Genomic DNA, 20,277 nt, shown 5'->3' with positions numbered 1-20,277 from the left:
CAGCCATTACTCCCACTGGCATGCCTCCGCATAAAGTCAAACTTAAAATTGGTTCAGTCGTCATGCTTCTCAGAAACCTCATGCCAGCAACAAGTCTCTGTAAATGCACTAGACTGACTGTTCTCAGCATTCACCACAATGTACTGGGGTGTAAAACAATCGCAGCTCCTACCTCACAAACTGTCCATATTCCCCAGATTTCCCTGACCCCATCAGATTCAAATTTGCCTTTTACTTTTACACGCAGACAATTTCCTGTTTGTTTGGCCTTTGCAATGACAATTAATAAGGCACAGGGCCAAACTTTCAAAAAGATATGCCTGTATCTGCCAAAACCAATTTTAAGTCACGGACAATTGTATGTTGCTCTCTCCAGAGTTCCATCTTTTCATTCACTTACAACATACAGGTGTGCGCACGAGAGAGAGAGAGAGAGAGAGCGAGAGAGAGACACACACACACACACACAGACACAGGCATGTGCACGAGAGAGAGAGAATGAATCCCTGACCCCATCAGATTCAAATTTGCCTTTTACGTTTACACTCAGACAATTTCCTGTTAGATTGGCCTTTGCAATGACAATTAATAAGGCACAGGGACACACTTTCAAAATGATATGCCTGTGTCTGCCAAACCCAGTTTTCAGTCACGGACAATTGTATGTTGCTCTCTCCAGAGTTCCATCTTTTCATTCAATTACAGTCGTCCAAATGGGGTGGGTTTGAGGATACAACTGTGTCTTTCAGGAAGTGTTCATCCATCAATACATAATTATGCGGTGTATGCTACGCCGTGGGTTGGCTAGTCTACAATAAAATGGACAATTTAAAATGCAAGTACTGTACATATAGAAAATTGAGTACAGAAAATATACATTTATTCTGTTTCTCACACATACACACACACTGTGTTAACACACGGATTGTGGAAGAAATTAAGATTCTATTAATATATCTAAATTTAGAACCTCTTACTATTAGAAACCAGGCAGGAGAAGAACCATTCTATATGTCTCTTAATGTCACTTCATGAATAGGGAGCATTCTCAGTCTATTAAAGGGTGAGGTCTGTTTTATAAGCAAATGAATTTACATAACAGTGTCAATCAATAGATGCATTTACTCCGATTGGTTCATCAGTCTGGTTGGTGTGCTGGAGCCAATCCCAGCCAACACAGGGCACACACGGGAACAAATCCTCGGGCAGGGCACCAGTCCATCGCAGGGCACACACACACCAAGCACACACTAGGGACAATTTAAGATCGCCAATGCACCTAACTTGCATGTCTTTGGAATGTGGGAGGAAACCAGAGCACCCGGAGGAAACCCTCACAGACACGGGGAGAACATGCAAACTCCTGGTTCATCAGCTTAAACCCAAATGATACATAAAATAAGTCAATCTTATTTTTCTGATTCTTCTTATACCTTTTGAGTTGAGCTACAACCCTTGAAATTTCTGTGCATATAAGAACTTTCCATTCTGGTTGTGTAGGACATCTGCTGACGTTTTTAGTCATCTTAGTCCTCCTTCAGCACACTTTTTGTATGTTACATCAACCTTTCTTCTGGTACATTCTTTATTTACTTGACCATCTCCGTATTTTTCCCAAACCAATTCTTATTTCAATGTACACACTGCAAAACAAAAATACTTTCTATTGCATCTAAATTATTCTCTTACATGATTGCAGACGTTGTTGTTTTGGAGGAGGCTCTATAATACTAATAACCCAGGGGGTGTGAGAGACTGAGGAATAAAATTAGCCTCTTTACACTGATTTCTGGTGAGTGTTCCTAAAATGGACTGTTTTTTTTTTTTTTTTCAGCACTGCTTCTGCCATGACACTCGGGTCTTAAGTGGCACGACATGCTCTCAGGTGCTTTGTCCCATTTTAACCATGTACACTGCCCAGCTCCACCTCTCTGAGTGTCCGATGTAACCCACATGTCACTCTGTTCTTCTGGCACTCGGTGAACAAATCCAACCTCAGAGTTCAAATCGGAAATAATAGGGCCAATGGACTGTTGCAGCCAGGAGACATGATAAAAGATCGCGCTAGTTGCTGTGTCCGTACAACCCCCTTTACCAGCCATTCATGGAGCTGCTTCATAGCCAAATTTTCCTGGTATTTCCACTCTTTAAACACTGCAAACTGAGCCCTCTCTTACACTCTGACCCTACCTTTTTGCACAACATCAACAGGGGCCTCATGTAGAAGGCCATGCGTAGAACTCGCACTATAACATGGCGTAAGCACAAAAGCGGGAATGTGCATACACACAGAAAAATCCAGATGCAGGAATCTGTACGTACACAAACTTTCACGTTCCACTACATAAATCCTGATCAGCATGAAAAGTAACGCACGTGCACGCACCTTCTGTCCCGCCCCAACTCCTCCCAGAATTACGCCTCTTTGAATATGCAAATCAATATAAATAGCCTTCTGAGAAAAGACAATGGGAAAAGCATGGGGGAAAATATAAGAATTTCAGCGAATACCAAGTGGAGGCAAAGGAAAAACGTACTATTTGTTGGTTTAAACAGTGGTATAATCAACAAAAGGAAGTTAATTGAGTGACAGAGTGTCGGAGAAACTCGAAAGCTCATGTTCACAAAGTCGCACAGTACCCGAAATAAAAAAGAAATCGCATATCAAAGTCGCCGTGAAAAGGCAAGTCGTAGCCCACCGTCTGAGTGTCGTATGAAAGCTTATTAGGGTACAGACAAAAAAAATAGGCACGCAGTGGGGGGGGGGGGGGAAAGCACGAAATGTCAACTTTAATCTCGGAATTTCCACTTTAATCACATAGTTTATTTTGCCATTAAAGTAGAACATCATAAACTTCATCTTAAAATAGTTTAATTTACTAGTTTCTCAAATCCCATTGTAACTAAAGTAGGACGTTAAATGCTTTGTACTGTATTTGATCTTCTTTGTGCTCTGTTTGTGAATCACTACCTGCTTCTTAAACGGGCTTTCACTTTCTCCAACAGGTCACATAATCCATTGCATTCGTGATATTACAGCTCTCTGAATAATTAAAATACCGAGATGTATACGTGATATCTTTTTCATGATGATAGGAATGAAAGCATGTTATTAAACATGGGAACACGGTGGTGCAGTGCTTGTGCATATCTCATGCAAGAGGCTTGCTGCGCCATGCGCGACCTTCAATGAAATAATTTATAACAGCAGTACTGTCTCTTTCAAACGTACTAACCTCCAATTCCTGTCCCTAATTTTCTTTCTTCAAATACCCAATCGCCAGACAATCAGCTCTGTAATAGACGTGAAGCCATATGTTCGCTTCCCGGTTCCTCCCTGTGTGGATAGCGCTTTGAGTACTGAGAAAAGCGCTATATAAATGTAATGAATTATTATTATTTGTAAGCTTAGAACGCCGATTCTTCAAAACTTTTAAGGAACATTGAAATATCTTCGTAGTACATGTTTAATTATTCTGTCTATCTTTCCAGTGTCGCGTCGGTGCAAGAATACAACGTAATGCAGGAACAATCTCTGAACTAGCTAGCACTGCGGCACCGTGTCCTCACATGTTTAAATATTAACAATACAGATTATTTAAATGAAGTTAAAGTTTTATCTGTGTAATCGACATATTTTGCTGCATTTCATCCTAAAAATGAATACCGTCGTCATATGTAAATACGAGCTTTATAAAGTGGCGCAGGTTGTGCAATATTATAACTGTAGTGCAAGTTTACAGTGAGGAAATTGTACTTATAAGTAAACAGTTCTACAAGGAGCACTTGATGGACTGACTGAGTGCGTTTAGAGTTCTTGGGATGAAACCTTTTCTAAACCGCGAAGTCCGTACTGGGAAGTCTCTAAAGCGTTTTGCCGTGGCTCAGGCAGCGTCTGCTTCATGCTGTATACCGATATTTCTGATCAGCTGCTGCTGTGATTCCCCACTCGGATACAGTGATATAAATACTCCAAGTGGTGCGGTGAGAGTAATATGGAAAAAGATGGTTTGCTGAGGCAACCCTTAACGGGAGCAGCTGAAAGAAGAAGATGCAGTGAGAGTTACAACGCTAAAGCAGTTATGGTATTTGGAATACTATGGCTATTCCCTGGACCATTATATTGCTCCAGGTTAATTACAATCGGATGCATTACACTAATAAACAATATGCAGTTAGTTTCAGTGTATTTATAAAGCCGCGTCAGGAATGTGGAGCTAAGAAAGAAAGGGTGACCACGCAGGAACAGTAGCACTGCTTTGACGCTGGGTGCCGCCAGTCTGCAAAACCGAGCGGAGAAATTGCGTACGCCAAGGTATGAGTTACCGTGGAAATGTGCGTGGCTTTACGCCAAGTTTAGGTTTTATACATCTCGATTTGAGCGTGGAAACGGGAGTACGCAACATTTCTGTGCGTACGCACCGTTTATACATGAGGCCCCAGATCACTACACTTCACCCATCTCGCAGTGCAAATCCTGCTAACTGCGCCAAGTCTTTTGTTGTTGAGTGGTTGACACATGCCAAGATCTGTCCCAGTCTGGACATTTGCAGTGTGGTAAATGCTAGTTGCCAGACAATATCTGGATAACAAGGGTCTTCAGAAGCAGCTCCTTTTATGCAGTGAACAATAGGAGAATTAGTACTTCCTGGTGATGTCGGCTGACATCTCAATTATCCTCCACCTTTTTGCACAGCACTTAAGGGCCACAACACACAGGCAGACTGCATCATCTTCATGACTGCAGAATTCATCTGACCTGTTGTGAGGCACTACATATTTACTGTATATACTCGTGGGTAAGTCGGGACTTGATTTTATTGTATAATTTCTGATATTTTTATAATATCGTCGTATAAGTTGAATGTGGAAAACTCGCGGTATTGGTCAAAGAGATTGATTTGCTAACGCCCACCTGAGAGAGTAACCACAGAGCACACTGCCCTTTTTTTCTATGTGGATGTGGCAATGCACTGTATCTGCGTGTGCTCCTAACCCCTCTCCCTCTCTCTCACCTACGTGACCACACAGTAATATCTAAACTATTCTGAAGCAACGTTTGCACTGATTTGGATTTTTTTTTTTTAAATCTCAAGCCCTCATACACCTTTATCGTAACCGCATCCCATATCTACGATGGAGCATTTTGATCAGAAGAAAACATGAAGCTGGTTTTAAATTAAGCGTTGTTGAAATAGCGAAAGAAATTGGTAACTACGCTGCTGCAACAAAATTCAATGCGTCTGAGAAACTGATGCAAGATTGGAGGCAAGAAGATGTTTTTTTAAAAAAAAAAAAAAAAAGTCGCATTTTTGAATGGGTGTATAAATTGGGGTCTGATTTTATTATCTTTTTTTTTTTTGGGTTTCAAGACCCAACTTCTGTGAGTATATACGGTATTGATATTGTGCAATAATGCAGATGAGCATAGGATAATTTTAAATAAGCACAGGTGTACCATATTAATGTATTTAGTCTGATCGCTTGGATACTTCAAGTAATTTTAAGTTCTTTAATCAAAAGAGGTAAATACTAAGTAATTTTCAGATTTAGATTCTCGCTGGGTCTGATAAGCAGGGATGATGTAACAGCATACAGAGATGAGCTGGAACGGCTGTCTGCATGGTGTGAAGACAACAATCTATCTCTCAATGTTGACAAGACAAAAGAGAGAATCATGTACTTCAAAAAATCACATCCTGCCCACATCCCACTCGGCATCAATGGTTTAGATGTGGAGACTGTTAGGAGTACCAAGTTCCTCGGTGTGCACATAACTGAGGAACTTATGTGGACGCATAACACCTCATCACTAATCAAGAAAGCCCAGCAGAGACTACACTTCCTGAGGCGGCTGAAGCGAGCAAGTCTTCCCCCTTCCATCCTCTCCATGTTCTACAGAGGCACCATTGAGCGTGTTCTGACCAGCTGCATCACTGTCTGGTATGGCAACTGCAACATATCCAACCGCAATCGCCAGCAAAGGATAGTGAAGACAACAGAGAACATTATTGGGGTCCCTCTCCCTTCACTACAGAACATATTTTACAAATGCAGTGTCCGCAAGGCCTGCAGCATTGTGCAGGACCCCTTACACCCCTCACATGGACTTTTCACACTTCTGCCACCCAAGAGAAGATACTGCAGCATCAAGCCAGATCTGCCAGGCTGCAGGAGAGTTTTTACCCCTAAGCCGTTAGACTCCTTAACACCATGCTGCCCCTTGGGATCTTCCACACTGCCTCAACCACCTCTAAAAAGAGAACTTTTATACATGCAAGCCACTTTCCTGCAAAGACGAGTGTGCATGTAGAAAAGAACTGAAAATCTCATGCTGACCTTTAAGTATTTTGACACTCTTGATATCCTTCTGCTATGAAACATTCTGACCTGTCATTGTTTACACATGTCTTAAACAACTGATAATTTCTGTTATCTATATTTATTATATTACATATCTTATACATCAATATTGCTGCTACTTCTTTGTCTTGTTTGTGTTTTAATTCTGTTATTATTTACATGTCATGTTGTTGGGTGGGCAGGGGAGCTGCCCTGCGGAGCATCCTGAGGGTTCGCTGGACACCCTCGAGGTTGCCGAATGTCATGGCTGGCCTGTACACTGGTACCGTGAGTGCTATGCAGAGTGGAGACAGGACCTCTGCATTTTTCAGTTGATTCTGGGGTTCGTCAGGGGTGTGTTCTTGCTCCTACTCTGTTCAATGCTTGTATGAACTGGGTGTTGGGCAAGGTTGTGGGGTCCAGCGGCCGTGAGGCATCTGTTGGTGAAGCAAGATTCACAGATCTTGACTTTGCTGACGATGCTGTGATCTTTGCGGAGTCAATGGAGGCTCTGATCAGGATGCTCGAGAGACTGAGTGAAGAGTCTGAGTGTCTGGGCTTGCGAATGTCCTGGATAAAAACCAAGATCCAGGCCTTTAATGACCTCTTAGGCACAGCCATCAGCAATGTGTCTGTTTGCGGAGAGAGTGTTTACCTTGTTGAGAGGTTTACTTACCATGGCAGTGACATTCATGTCTCTGGTGACTCTTCCTATGAAGTCAGTAGCCGGATTGGGACAGCATGGGGGGTCATGAGGTCACCGATATCTATGCAAAAGGACGAAGGTCCAGGTCTTTAGAGTCCTAGTGCTTCCTGTCTTGCTATATGGTTGCGAGACATGAATGCTGTCCAGTGACCTGAGATGAAGACTGGACTCCTTTGGTACTGTATCTCTCTCCAGAAAATCCTTGGGTACCGTTGGTTCGACTTTGTGTCGAATGAGCGGTTGCTCATGGGGTCCCGAATGAGGCACATTACCTGCATTGTGAGGGAGCGTCCGTTACAGTACTACGGCCATGTGGCGCGTTTCCCTGAGGGTGATCCGGCTCGTAAGATCCTCATTGTTGGGGACCTGAGTGGCTGGACCAGGCCAAGGGGTTGCCCACGTAACACCTGGTTACGGCAGATAGGGGGTCATTTCCGGAGGGTAGGACTGGACCGCGTGTCTGCCTGGGGGGTTGCAAACCGGGATCCCGAGTTGTTTCGCCGTGTAGTGGGTGCAGCAACGCACTGTACCAGTGCATGCTCCCCAACTTGACTTGACTTGACATGTTGTTACACTGTGGACCCTGAGCTTCGAATTTCGTCTGTCTGTATACTTGTATATGGTTGAGATGACAATAAAGTTCACTTTGACTTTGAAACAATTGCTTCTGCGGCGTCATTCTCTAGGCTACTTGTATATCTACTTATCATTATGGTGTCAGCATGGCACCATTTTATATTTAACTTTGGACTGCAGTTGCCATAGTTTTGTGTGTCTCTATTATTGTAGCCATATTTACGATCACTATGCCTGTTGCCAACCATATGTCATGTGGGTCACATACCTCTCTACTTGTGTAACTTGATGTCATGCTGCATTCAGTATCTAATCTTTTGAATTACTAATTATAGTTAGGTCTCTGTATTCATGGGATCTGTATTTGTGGCTTTGACAAGTTGATGTCACCTACTCCGCCCTATGACGCAGTGAGTATTTTTCATCTTTGTTTTTAATCAACAAAATTAACAATGATTTTTTCTCTGTGATGAAAATGGAACAAAACCTAAATAAGAATGTGCCTTTAATGACAAAAACTAAGGTGAATGATTTTTAAAATCAAACAAAAAGAAAATGTTACAAACAGACAACTGGACAATGAGCGATATGAAGCTCTTTGCACATCTCGATCACACATAACACATACTGCCAACAAACAACAAGCATGAATGCAGTAGTGCAATAAAAAAAAATCTGTATGCACGCTTGTAATTGGATAAAATTAGTTTCAGAGCCAGCAGGAACTCCTCACATCAGCCAGAATCCTGCTCCACTCCACTCCACTCCACTCCGCTATGCCAGCCAACATAATTCTTGAGCAAAAAAAGTGGTCACATATATGGATCAACTTTAATTACAAAGAACACCGCAAACCTCAAGAGGCATCTAGAGGCACGCTATCCAGAGGTTCATTCCAAGGTATGTAATATTATCTAGGTGGTAACTTGCCTGATGCCTATAATGTTACCTTTGGCTCTCGTTCACCCTGCTAATACTAATGCAACAAGTGTGTCCATTTGTTTTAGGTGTGCTGCTAGTAGGGATGTTGTAAGGTTGGTACTACACTCTTGCATGACTGCAAATATATGACATAACTTTGTTGGCATGAAACCATACTGCTGCTCACTAATCATCACCTCCCTAGCTTCCACTACTCTTTCCCATAACTTCATTATGTGATTCATCAATTTTATCACCCTGTAGTTACTACAGCTCTGCACATCCCCCTTATTCTTAATAATCGGTACCAGTATACTACTTCTCCACTCCTCAAGCATCCTCTCACTTTCCAAGATTCCATTAAACGATCTGGTGAAAAACTCCACTGCCATCTTTCCTAAACACCTCCATGCTTCCTCAGGTATGTCATCTGGACCAACAGCCTTACCATTCTTCATCCTCTTTAGCTGTCCTTACTTCCTCCTTGCTAATCCAGTGCAGTTCCTGATTACCTATCTCCACATCATCCAGCCTTCTCTCTGTCTCATTCTCTTCATTCATCAGCCTCTCAAAGTACTCTTTCCATCTGCTCAACACCCTCGCTTGTGAGTATGTTTCCATCTTTATCCTTTATCATCCTAACTGCTGCACATCTTTCCCAGCTCAGTCCCTCTGTCTAGCCAATCGGTACAGGTCCTTTTCTCCCTCCTTAGTGTCCAACCTCTCGTACCACACACCATTCAGCTTTTCTTTAGCCTTTGCTACCTCACTTCTTCGCCATCCTCTTGCTTTGTATACTCTCCTGTGCTTCTTCCACTGCCCAGATGTCACGCCAAGCACCCATCTTGCTGTCACCCTTACTACTTCTGTTGTAGTTGCCCAACTGTCTAGTAATTCTTCACTCCCACCCAGTACCTGTCTTGCCTCCTCCCTAAACTCAATCTTGCAGTCTTCCTTTTTCAACTTCCATCATTTGATCCTTGGCTACACCCTTACTCTTCACCTCTTCTTGATCTCTAACTTCATCCTATAGACCACCATCCTATGCTGCCTAACTGCACTTTCCCCTGCCACCACTTTGCAGTCTTCAATCGCCTTCAGATTGACTCTTCTGCATAGGATATAATCTACCTGTGTGCATCTTTCTCCACTCTTGTACATCACCCTATGTTCCTACCACTTTTTAAAATACATGTTCATCAGGGCCATATTCATCCTTTTCGCAAAATCCACTATCTGACATTCTTCATTCCTCTCCTTGACACCATACCTATCCATCACCTCCTTGTCTCCTCTGTTCCCTTCACCACATGTCCATTGAAATCTGCTCCAATCAACACTTTCTGTCCCTTGGGTACACTGTCCATCACTTCATCCAACTCACTCCAAAAATCTTCTTTCTCAGTCATTGCACACCCAACTAGTGGGGCATATACAAAAACAACATTCATCATCACACCTCCAATTTCCAGCTTCATAATCAATACTGCCTGACACTTTTTCACCTCCAGAACACTCTTGACATACTGTGCCTTCAGAATAACTCCTACCCCATTTCTCCTCCCATCCACACCATGATAGAACGATTTGAGTCCAGCTCTGAATTCACCTGGTCTTACTCCCCTTCCTTTTAGTCTCTTGCATGCACAAAATATCAACCTTCCTTCTCTCATTCATATCAGCTAACTCTCTCCCCTACCAGTCATACTGCCAACATTTAAAGTTCCTACCCTCAGTTCCAATCTCTTTACCTTTCCTCTTCTTCTCTGGTCTCTGGACACATCTCCCACCTCTTCTCCTTCTTCGACCAACAGTAGCCCAATTGCCGCCAGCACCCTGTTGACTAATAGTACTGGTGGTGGCTGTTGTTAAACCAGGCTTAGACCGATCCAGTATGGAAATTTTGTATTGTCTGCATATTGATCTGGCAAAATTTTACACCGGATGCCCTTTCTGATGTAACCCTCTTCATTTATCCGGGCTTGGGACTGGCACGAAGAAAAACACTGGATTGTGCATACCCTGTGGCTGGGTTAAGGAGTTTCATAAATATGAAAGACAATAACTGCCCACATTATTGTGGAGGAAAAAAAATAGATGAGGAGGAAGTGAAGAAATTAATCAGCAGATGATGGAATTCCAGCAGAGTTTCTTCAAATGACAGGGAAAGAGGGAGTAAGAAGTATGATGAGATTAATAAATCTATGAAAAAAGAACTTTCCAGAAGAACTTCTAAAGAGTACCTTTCTGCCAATATTGAAGACGGGGTGGGCACTCTAATGTAAAGATTATAAAAAAAAATAAGATTGACACCACATAAAGGTAGTGATAGCAAGAGTAACACTAATAAAAGAAAAACACTAAGAAGAAAATCAACTAGGTTTCAGAAAAGGGAAACAACATGGGATGGGATATATATGGTAAAAATATATTGGAAAGAATCTCTCTATTATATTAAAGTTTTCTGTCATGTCTGTGTTATTTAGCCTTGACCACTCCCCTCCACATCACTTGCCCAATCATTACTCCTACTTCACACATTCTCCTTCTATACCACCCCGTAAAAATCTCAATGCTGCTAACTCGCCTTTCAATGCAGTTGATTGTAATGGCAAGCCAGAAAAAGCAAATTGTCAATTCGGTGGCGTCAAATCTTAGATCACGATAGGAAAACAGTAGCATGAGCTGATAATGAATGTTGAAAATGAACAAAAAAGAGCTGCAAATAATACAAATCAAGAACAAAGAGAATCGTCCAATAAACAAGAGAGAGAAAAGTATCCCAAACACTATGCGAATGAAAATGCAAAAAAGCAATGTTTATAGAATGTAAGTTAGAGGAAGTAATTCATAATATTGTTTTTGACGAGGCATTAACGTAATTTAATTTTTCATTTACTTTTTTACATCTACTTTTTTACTTTTTACATTTTATTATTCATTGGTATTTAAAATGGACAGTTGTTGTGAAATACTCAAGTAACTGATTTTCTATCTATAATAACTAAGAACCAACCCGTCTTCCTCCTGCGATACTTTTCTGTATACAAACACTTTAAATACAATTGCTTCCTCTAATGAAGTGCCCTGATGCAATTCGAGCACGCTTAGTTACAAGGCTGCCCGCCTCCGGGGTTTGGTGAGTGAAGGGAGCAGGAGGCAGTGCCCTCTAGTGTAAAAAAGTTTTGCATGTGCTTTATCAATTACTGTATGTCAGGGGTGGGCAAAGTCATTCCTGGAGGGCCACAGTGGCTGCAGGTTTTTGTTCTAACCCAATTGCTTAATAAGAAGCACTTATTGCTCTAGAAACACTTCTGCTTCATTTTAGTTATCTCACTCGTTAAGATTTTGAACCCTTATTGCTTTAAGTCTTAAACAGCTGCATTCTCAGTTTTTAATTGCTCCTTATTAGCAATAAGATGCAAATGACAAAAGAAACCAGCAGTTATCCATTTTGTTTGTTACCCTTTACACCTGTGTGTATTTATTGTGCACTATTTGGTTTAATTAAATACTTGGAAGGAAAGAGAAGAGAAAAAACCGAAGGACTGAGAATTACCCATCCGTTTTACACTTCAAAGTATTTGGATGATATCTTTAGAATGGGGGAAAAAAAATCTAAGATATGAGAATGACTTGACATCACAGAGTTAAAGCACTAACAAGCCATGAAATGTAATTATTGGCAAGGATTGTTTTCTAATTAAGCAACTGGGTTGGAACAAAAACCTGCGGCCCTCCAGGAATGACTTTGCCCACCCCTGCTGTATGTTAAAGCTTTTAATAGAGGAAAACGTGTGGAATTGTTAGAAATACTGAACAAAATAGGTATACCAAGTTATGAGCAAACTAGGGGGCTCCGCCACCCTGCTCGCTTTGCTCGCCAATCCCTGGTCTTGGGTAACCCGCAATAGATTTGAAAGAGATTATTGTCTGTCTTGGTAATTGTTACATATGTATCATGTTCACCGTCACGACATCTGTAGGTCTATGTAATAAATGTAAATGACAATAGCAGTTTAATTGTTATGTTATAAGTATAGAATGTCTTTGAGTTTGCGCAGATCTATGTATGAGATATATTGGAGTGTAAAGGTGTAGATGACGCACAAAGGATATCTTCATACACATTTGTAGTAAAGAGTTTTAACTAAATAAATAAATTAAATATATAATTAGATAAATATACATACACGCTATGGTATGAACGCACGTCAGAATGACTGAAAAGGAAGAAAAATTTAAAAAAAAAACTTCTGACTTGTCATAGTGAGGCATAAAACAGGTGTATTGCTCTTGGAATAAAGAAGCCTCCATAGTGTTTCTTGACACACTTCTGCTGAATGATTCACGGGCTGAAAGTCCTCAGTGTTAGTGCGTCAGAGGGAGGATGTGGAACATTGTTCATAACGGCACTCAGTTTTGTTTTAATACTCTCCAGGTCCAGAGTGAGTCCTATAACAGTGTGCCCTTTTAATTATCTTGTTGATTTGGTGGGCCTCTGTTGAAGTGATGTTACCAGCCCAGCACACCGAAGAGTAGAAAACTGCACTGGCCATCAGAGTTATAGACCAGGGGTAGGCAATGTCGGTCCTGGAGTGCCACAGTATGTGCAGGTTTTTGTTCCAACCCAGTTCCTTAACGAGAACTCAATTATTGCTGATGAAGCACATATTGCTTAAGTGACATTTTAATGCTTCATTTTAGTGGTCTCGCTTGTTAAGATTCTCCAACCTTTAATTGCTTATTTCAATCTTAAACTGCTGCATTGTTTTAATTGCTCCTTATTAGCAATAAGATGTAAAAGACAAAGCAGCCAGCAGTTCTCCAGCTAGCTTTTTTCCAATTACATCTGTGTGTGTTCATCATGCACGGTTTGATTTAATAAAACACTTAATAGAAAAATGTGACAGACTGAAAATGATCTGTTTTAGGCTTCAAATCATTTGGATGATATCCTTGGAAAGGAAAAAAATCTACGATATAAAAGCCTTACATTGCACAGACTAACAAGCCATAAAATTAAATAAGGTCTGAGATTGGCAATGATTGGTTTCTAATTAAGCAATTGGGTTGGAATGAAAACCTGTAGCCACTGCGGCTCACCAGGACCGACATTGCCTACCCCTGTTTTACATCTTTTTGCTAATAAGGAGCAATTAAAACACTGAATGCAGCAGTTTAAGATTGAAATAAGCAATTAAGGTTGGAGAACCTTAACAAGCGAGACCACTAAAATGAAGCATTAAAATGTCACTTAAGCAATATGTGCTTCATCAGCAATAATTGAGTTCTCGTTAAGGAACTGGGTTGGAACAAAAACCTGCACATACTGTGGCATTCCAGGACCGACATTGCCTACCCCTGTTATAGACAATGTGTAAGGATGTCACTTCCCACATTTCAAGGAATACAATCTCCTAAGGAAGACTTCTTACACAATTCCTCTGTGTTCCAAGACCACTCCAGCTCGCTATTGATGTGGACCCCAAGTACTTCTGGGTGTGCACCACCTCAATATCTATCCTCTTTCTGAATAGAGCCTGGACATAGGAGCTCTTTGGTACATTGAAAGTCAATCACTAGTTCCTTAGTTTTGCTAATGGTATCACAAATAAATATAAAAGTGGAATTTCAATAATTGGAGCAGGTAAAGGAATATACTTTAATTACATTGGAAGCTGGATTGCTCAGGGGATTGCTTGATGGAGGTAAAAACAAGGCAAGGAGAGCTTCTTGGACTGCACTGAATACCTGAGAGAAAATCTGAACATTGAATTTAAAAATAAATTGCTGAAAACATACTGTACAGTATATCTTCCCAGTGTTCGGTTATGGTAGTGATGCATGGACATATAAGAAAACAACTATTAAGAAGCTGAAAAGCTTTGGAATGTGGTGCTACAGAAAGAAAATGAAAATTAGCTGGAATGAAGAAGTGCTAAAGAGTGGCTGTAGAAAACAGTATGGTAGAGGATATGAATACAAGAAAGATGAGATTCACAGGACATATGTTGACGGGGTCAAGTAGGAAAATTGCAAAATTGATGACTGAAGAAAGAATAGACAGAACCAATGACAAAGATGAACATGGGGTGATAATATATAATAATGATCAGCATCAAAAAATGAGGGGAAGTAAAAAGAATGGCAGAAGATAAGGAAAGGCGGAGAGCAGTTGTTGCCAACCTTCGGATCGAAATTGCACACAAGATGAAGATGGCTATGAATGACCAAAATGAAGAATTAGTATAAATCCATTGATCTAACAGAAATTCAAATGGTTTGACGAGAATATAAATTTGCAAATACAGTGGTGGACGATGGAAGAGTGGTCCTATTGTATTCTTTAGAAATTTAGATCCTCTTCAAGATTAAGAATTCACAATCTTCATAATTTTTATTGAGTTGACAGATAACTAGAAAATCTGATGTACAAAATAGGTTGTTCTCCATCTACATCACATACCAACAGAAACTTCATTTTAAGTTGAAGGGCTGCAACTACTAATTAAACTTTGGCAATGACTATTAATAAAAATCATAGTCAAACTTTAAATGCAGAGGGAACAGATTTTAGGATCTGCAGGTTGCTCCAAAGTGGAAAATAATTATGGATTATTGTGAACTATGAACTTACAAGTAATGTATGAATAGACAGTCACTATAGTTTGCAGAGAAAAGTCTGTGGTTTAATTTGATAAATGAAAATCTTCTCAGTAACAAACTGCTATATCTCTTTTATTATATCTGTCCACATGGCTAAAATAAGTTGTTTTTTTTTTATATTTTAATACATTTTTATATAGCACCTTTCCCATTCTTAAGGAGCTTCAGATACACTTAGGCAACCCTAAAGGTACTTTAACACACACATATACACATTATCAAAGATGCTTACTTAAGTTCAGGGACATTAGCACCACAGCCTGTTCCAGCAGCATCAGGGTCCGGTCAAGGAGAATCTCTGGTTGGGACATCTCTCCATCACGCCATACATTCATACACCTATTCATGCCAGACTAATCTACAGCTGCTACTTAGTGTATCCCACATATTTGGGAAGTGGAAGCAAAAATGTACCCGAGTACCTAGAGAAGAATCTTTGCAGACCCAATATAAACATGAACACCGTGCTCAGGCAAGGATTCAACCTTATGACTCTGGAGCTGTGAGGCAACAGCACTGCTATGCCACTTCAGTGATCCCCCACGATATCGCGGTTCAGCTATCGCGTCCCCGCTATATCGTGGATTTATTATTATTATTATTATTTATTATTATTACTAGGGGGTTCCGCCCCCTGTTTGCTTCGCTCGCCCACCCCTGGGTTTGGTTTACCGGATAAACAATTTAAAGAGATTTATTTTCATGGGAATTGTTACATATGTATTTTCATTTTTACTTTAAAACTTTTGTAAAAACAATATTTGTCCTTTATTTCCTGCCCTGGGGGTGGTTAAATCTCTTTCTCGTGGGACTAATAACGCTGCTCGGGTTGTGAAGCCGGGGTCTGAACAAACGCTAAAGAGATGTGATCGGTTCAGCTGCTGTCTTGCTGCTGCTGCTGGCCAGCTTGCGTGTTCTGCTTGTTGCGCTTTGTGTCAATCATTTAAAAGCCTGTACAGCAGCTGTCCTTTTGCCACTTCGAATCTCTGCCGCTAGTGTTCTGAAAGGCGGGGGGGGGGGGGGGGGCACGCACGCTAAGGAGATGTGCTCGGATCATCTGCTGGCTTGCTGCTGCTGACGAGCTGCATATTCTGCTTGTCGTTGTTTTAAGAGCTGGGAGCACCTGAAGTGTGTCTGCCAAAAGCATTCCAACAACTGCTAGGTTAGATGTCCGTGAACTTGTTTTAAATTGTTTGTAAGTAGGGCATGACGTGCAAAAGTCACCAACTCACGGGTTTTGCTTCCTAAGGTTATATGTCTAGTCTCGCGTGTCGTCAAAGTGTCTCTCCGAGATGATCTGATCTTGATTGCTTCGCTCAACCTCCCCGGAGGCGTGCTATGCTCCTGCCACTTCGCGTCTGTCCCGCTCGTGTTGTGAAGAGGGGGGAGCTGAACGCACACTAAGGAGAAGCAGACGGATCAGCTACTGGCTTTGTGCTGCTTCTGACAAGGTGCGTGTTCTGCTTGTCGCTCTGTGCGTCGATCATTTAAAAGCCTGTACAACAGCTGTCCTTCTGTCTCTCACTGCCTTGTCTCGCGTGGTGTTAAAATGTCTCTCATGGGATATCATCAAATTGTCTTCAGAGAAGATCACATCTCGTCTCCCTGTCTTTTTTTTTTTTTTTTTATAATGGAGAGATATTACTTGTATCCTTAGCCCGACATCCACATATCATACGTATGTATTTACAAAGTGTCTTTTAATAAGTTTGCATATGTTTAAATCGTGTGGGAGGGCTTAAACTATAAAAAAAAAATGTTTATTTATATGGCCTCTCTATATCGCGGATTTTCACGTATCGCTGATGGGTCTGAAACATCTCTCCTGCGAGAGGCGGGGGATCACTGTATATACTTCAGGTGTATTGTTTAAGTTGGACAGTGCTATGATAAAAATATGGTGTATAGTGATAAAGAAACTTTGTTAAAAAAAAAAAAAAAAAAAAAAAAAAAAAAAAAAAAATACAGTACATAAGGTACTATATAGCTCTATTATACTGTGTGTGTGTGTATATAATTTGTGACAGATGTCTGGGGACATTGCCCCACCGGGACAAGGGAAGGACCGGGAGGGGGCAGTATTTTCCCCGGAACATGAGAAGGCAGCCTTCCTGGGTTGCATGGGGGCCATGGAGCTGGGACGCTCAATCTTGTGGGGGGACGTGGCCACCACTAGGGGGCGCCTGGACAGCTCTGGAATGGTGCTTGGCAGCAGCTGCCAGATGTTAATCAAGAAGCACCTGGAGCACTTCCGGGTGCAGTATAAAGGAGGCCGCCACACTCCACTCGAGGCCAGAGTCGGGAGGGAGAAGACAGGAGCCTGAGTCAGGAGGAGGTGGCCAAAGAAGAAAAAGCATTGACTGAGAGCATTATTGTTGCTAATTGTGCACTGTTAGTTGTGCCACGAAAATAAAGAGTGTGTATATTCGGGACATTCGCTGTCTGTCTGTCTGTCTGTGGCCAAGCTGATTTATCACTATATTGTGACGTGTGAGTCCCTGTCTTTTACCCCAAAACATGAAGCTGAGTCTCAGTACTTTAGCGAAGCCAACTTTATTCAGCTTGAAACAGTAACAGCACGCTTATTTATTGTAGCGGGGTCTACCATTCTCCTAAACACAGACACAGCAATCAGGCAGGGTCGTGGCATGCTATGGTTGGTTGGTGAAAGTGAAATCCACAATCTTTTAATTCTCACGGATACGCCTCTTCATTGGGAAGAAACACTACTTTTACCTGATGGCAACACGAATTAGATGATCTACAAGTCTTCTGACTTAAAGTTTAAATCTGAACAATATATTCAATCTCTTTTCGCTGTTCCGTTATTTCATCGAGTAATAACTTCCATTTGTTTGCGCTAATGCGATCTTTACTATCATTTTTTTTTCAGACTTTCAAATTTTAGTATTTTCATTATCTGTAACCTGCTCTGCATGTGTATCGCGCCAAAGTTTTTGAATTCTTTACAACGTTCTACTTTGTCATCATCTTTGACTTTTATTTCCGGCCCCGGGCATGGTTAAATCTCTTGGCACAAAGACTCGTCTTGTGGGACGTGAACGTGTCTCTCTGAAAAAGTCTCTTCTCATCCCAGGATTTTTTTATTATAATATTGTGTGTGTGTGTGTGTGTGTGTGTGTGTGTGTGTGTGTGTAATATATAAAATATATATATTTATATAAAATATATATGAAATAAACTTGCATTGGAAACAGTAAATTCCAAAATTATTTATTTTGTTTATTTGTGTTAGGAAACCAATTACAATAAAAATTTGACATCAAAGTAGAAAAAAAAAATTAGACAATCTCATGAAATGTTTTTGTCAGCATTAAGATAAAACGACAAGCATATTCCCCATCAGTGCTTTAACTTTGGCAGTGGTAATACTGTAGATTGCTTCTTAAGTGCTTGTTGTTTGGCATTATAAGTTCTCTTATTAGCTGGCACACTGTAGTTGGACCTGCATAAAAATTGGCAAACAAATGCATAAATAAAGCAGTTCAGTTTGTTTTTTGAAGTAAAACGTAGTTTTTCTGTTGTTTAAATTTCATACCAAGTACTTATAGAAGAGAGTGCTTATCAGTAGGTAAAGTTAGCCTGCATTTTGTGAGCAAATACAGTATATATCCTCTTAATTTTTGAACATTATATAAAATAAAAAACTTCTAAGCATATTTACAAATGTAGAGTTTGCACATTATAATTCTAAATTCTTGCATATATAATACATTAGCATTATGTAAATAATCCTCCTTTTCTTATACACCTTTTTATTAAATTAAGAGTGGACATGAATATTATTCTAAAGAGAGAGCTTTTATTGTCTTGATGTGAGATTTAGCTTTACAGAATTTTAATATGATAGTTTGAGTCATACGAATTGATTCAGTGAATTTCAATAGGTGTGCTTTAACATTCTGGTCCACCGTCCGGCGTCTCAGGAGGGGGAAGCAGTGCAGTGTCAACACTGTATATGGTGGGGATGGTGCGCTGCTGACCTTGACTCGGGACGTTGTGGGTCGGTGGGGGGAGTACTTCGAAGACCTCCTCAATCCCAATAACATGCCTTCCAATGAGGAAGCAGAGCCTGGGGACTCGGAGGTGGGCTCCCCCATCTTTGGGACTGAGGTCACCGAGGTGGTCAAAAAACTCCTTGGTGGCAGGGCCCCGGGGGTGGATGAGATACGCCCGGAGTTCCTCAAGGCTCTGGATGTTGTAGGGCTGTCTTGGTTGACACGTCTCTCTACAACATTGCATGGACATCAGGGACAGTGCCTCTGGATTGGCAGACCGGGGTGGTGGTCCCCCTCTTTAAGAAGGGGGACTGGAGGGTGTGTTCCAACTACAGAGGGATCACACTCCTCAGCCTCCCTGGAAAAGTCTATTCGGGGGTTCTGGAGAGGAGGGTCCGTCAGATAGTCGAACCTCGGATTCAGGAGGAACAGTGTGGTTTTCGTCCTGGTCGCAGAACAGTGGATCAGCTCTACACCCTTAGCAGAGTCCTGCAGGGTGCATGGGAGTTCACCCAACCAGTCTACATGTGTTTTGTGGACTTGGAAAAGGCGTTCGGCCGTGTCCCTCTGGGAATCCTGTGGGGGGTGCTCCGGGAGTATGGGGTACCGGACTCCCTGATAAGGGCTGTTCGGTCCCTGTACAACCGGTGTCAGGGCTTGGTCCGCATTGCCGGCAGTAAGTCGAACCCGTTTCCGGTGAGAGTTGGACTCCGCCAGGGCTGCTCTTTGTCACCGATTCTTTTCATAACTTTTATGGACAGAATTTCTAGGCGCAGCCAGGGTGTTGAGGGGGTCCGGTTTGGTGGACTCAGGATTGGGTCACTGCTTTTTGAAGATGATGTTGTCCGGTTTGCTTCATCAGGCCGTGATCTTCAGCTCTCTCTGGATCGGTTCGCAGCGGAGTGTGAAGCGGCTGGGATGGGAATCGGCACCTCCAAATCCGAGACCATGGTCCTCAGCCGGAAAAGGGTGGAATGCCCTCTCAGGGTTGGGAGCGAGATCCTGCCTCAAGTGGAGGAGTTAAAGTATCTCGGGGTCTTGCTC

At 41.6% G+C, this 20,277-nt stretch overlaps 1 protein-coding gene across 1 annotated transcript in view; it reads right to left on the bottom strand.

Annotated features, from left to right (window-relative positions):
• Positions 1 to 18,432: 18,432 nt before the first annotated feature.
• ccdc169 (coiled-coil domain containing 169) overlaps positions 18,433 to 20,277 on the bottom strand; it is a 45,016-nt gene continuing 43,171 nt past the window's right edge. Inside the window, exon 8 of the mRNA XM_028799296.2 lies at positions 18,433 to 18,680. Coding sequence (XP_028655129.1) covers positions 18,578 to 18,680 — 103 coding nt within the window. The 3' untranslated portion in view covers positions 18,433 to 18,577. The remainder of the gene's footprint in view (positions 18,681 to 20,277) is intronic.

The sequence above is a fragment of the Erpetoichthys calabaricus genome, chromosome 4, assembly GCF_900747795.2.
Source record: "Erpetoichthys calabaricus chromosome 4, fErpCal1.3, whole genome shotgun sequence".
Lineage (NCBI taxonomy): Eukaryota > Metazoa > Chordata > Cladistia > Polypteriformes > Polypteridae > Erpetoichthys > Erpetoichthys calabaricus.
The sequence above is the reverse complement of the archived record's forward strand: the minus strand, read 5'-3'. Positions and strand labels throughout refer to the sequence as shown.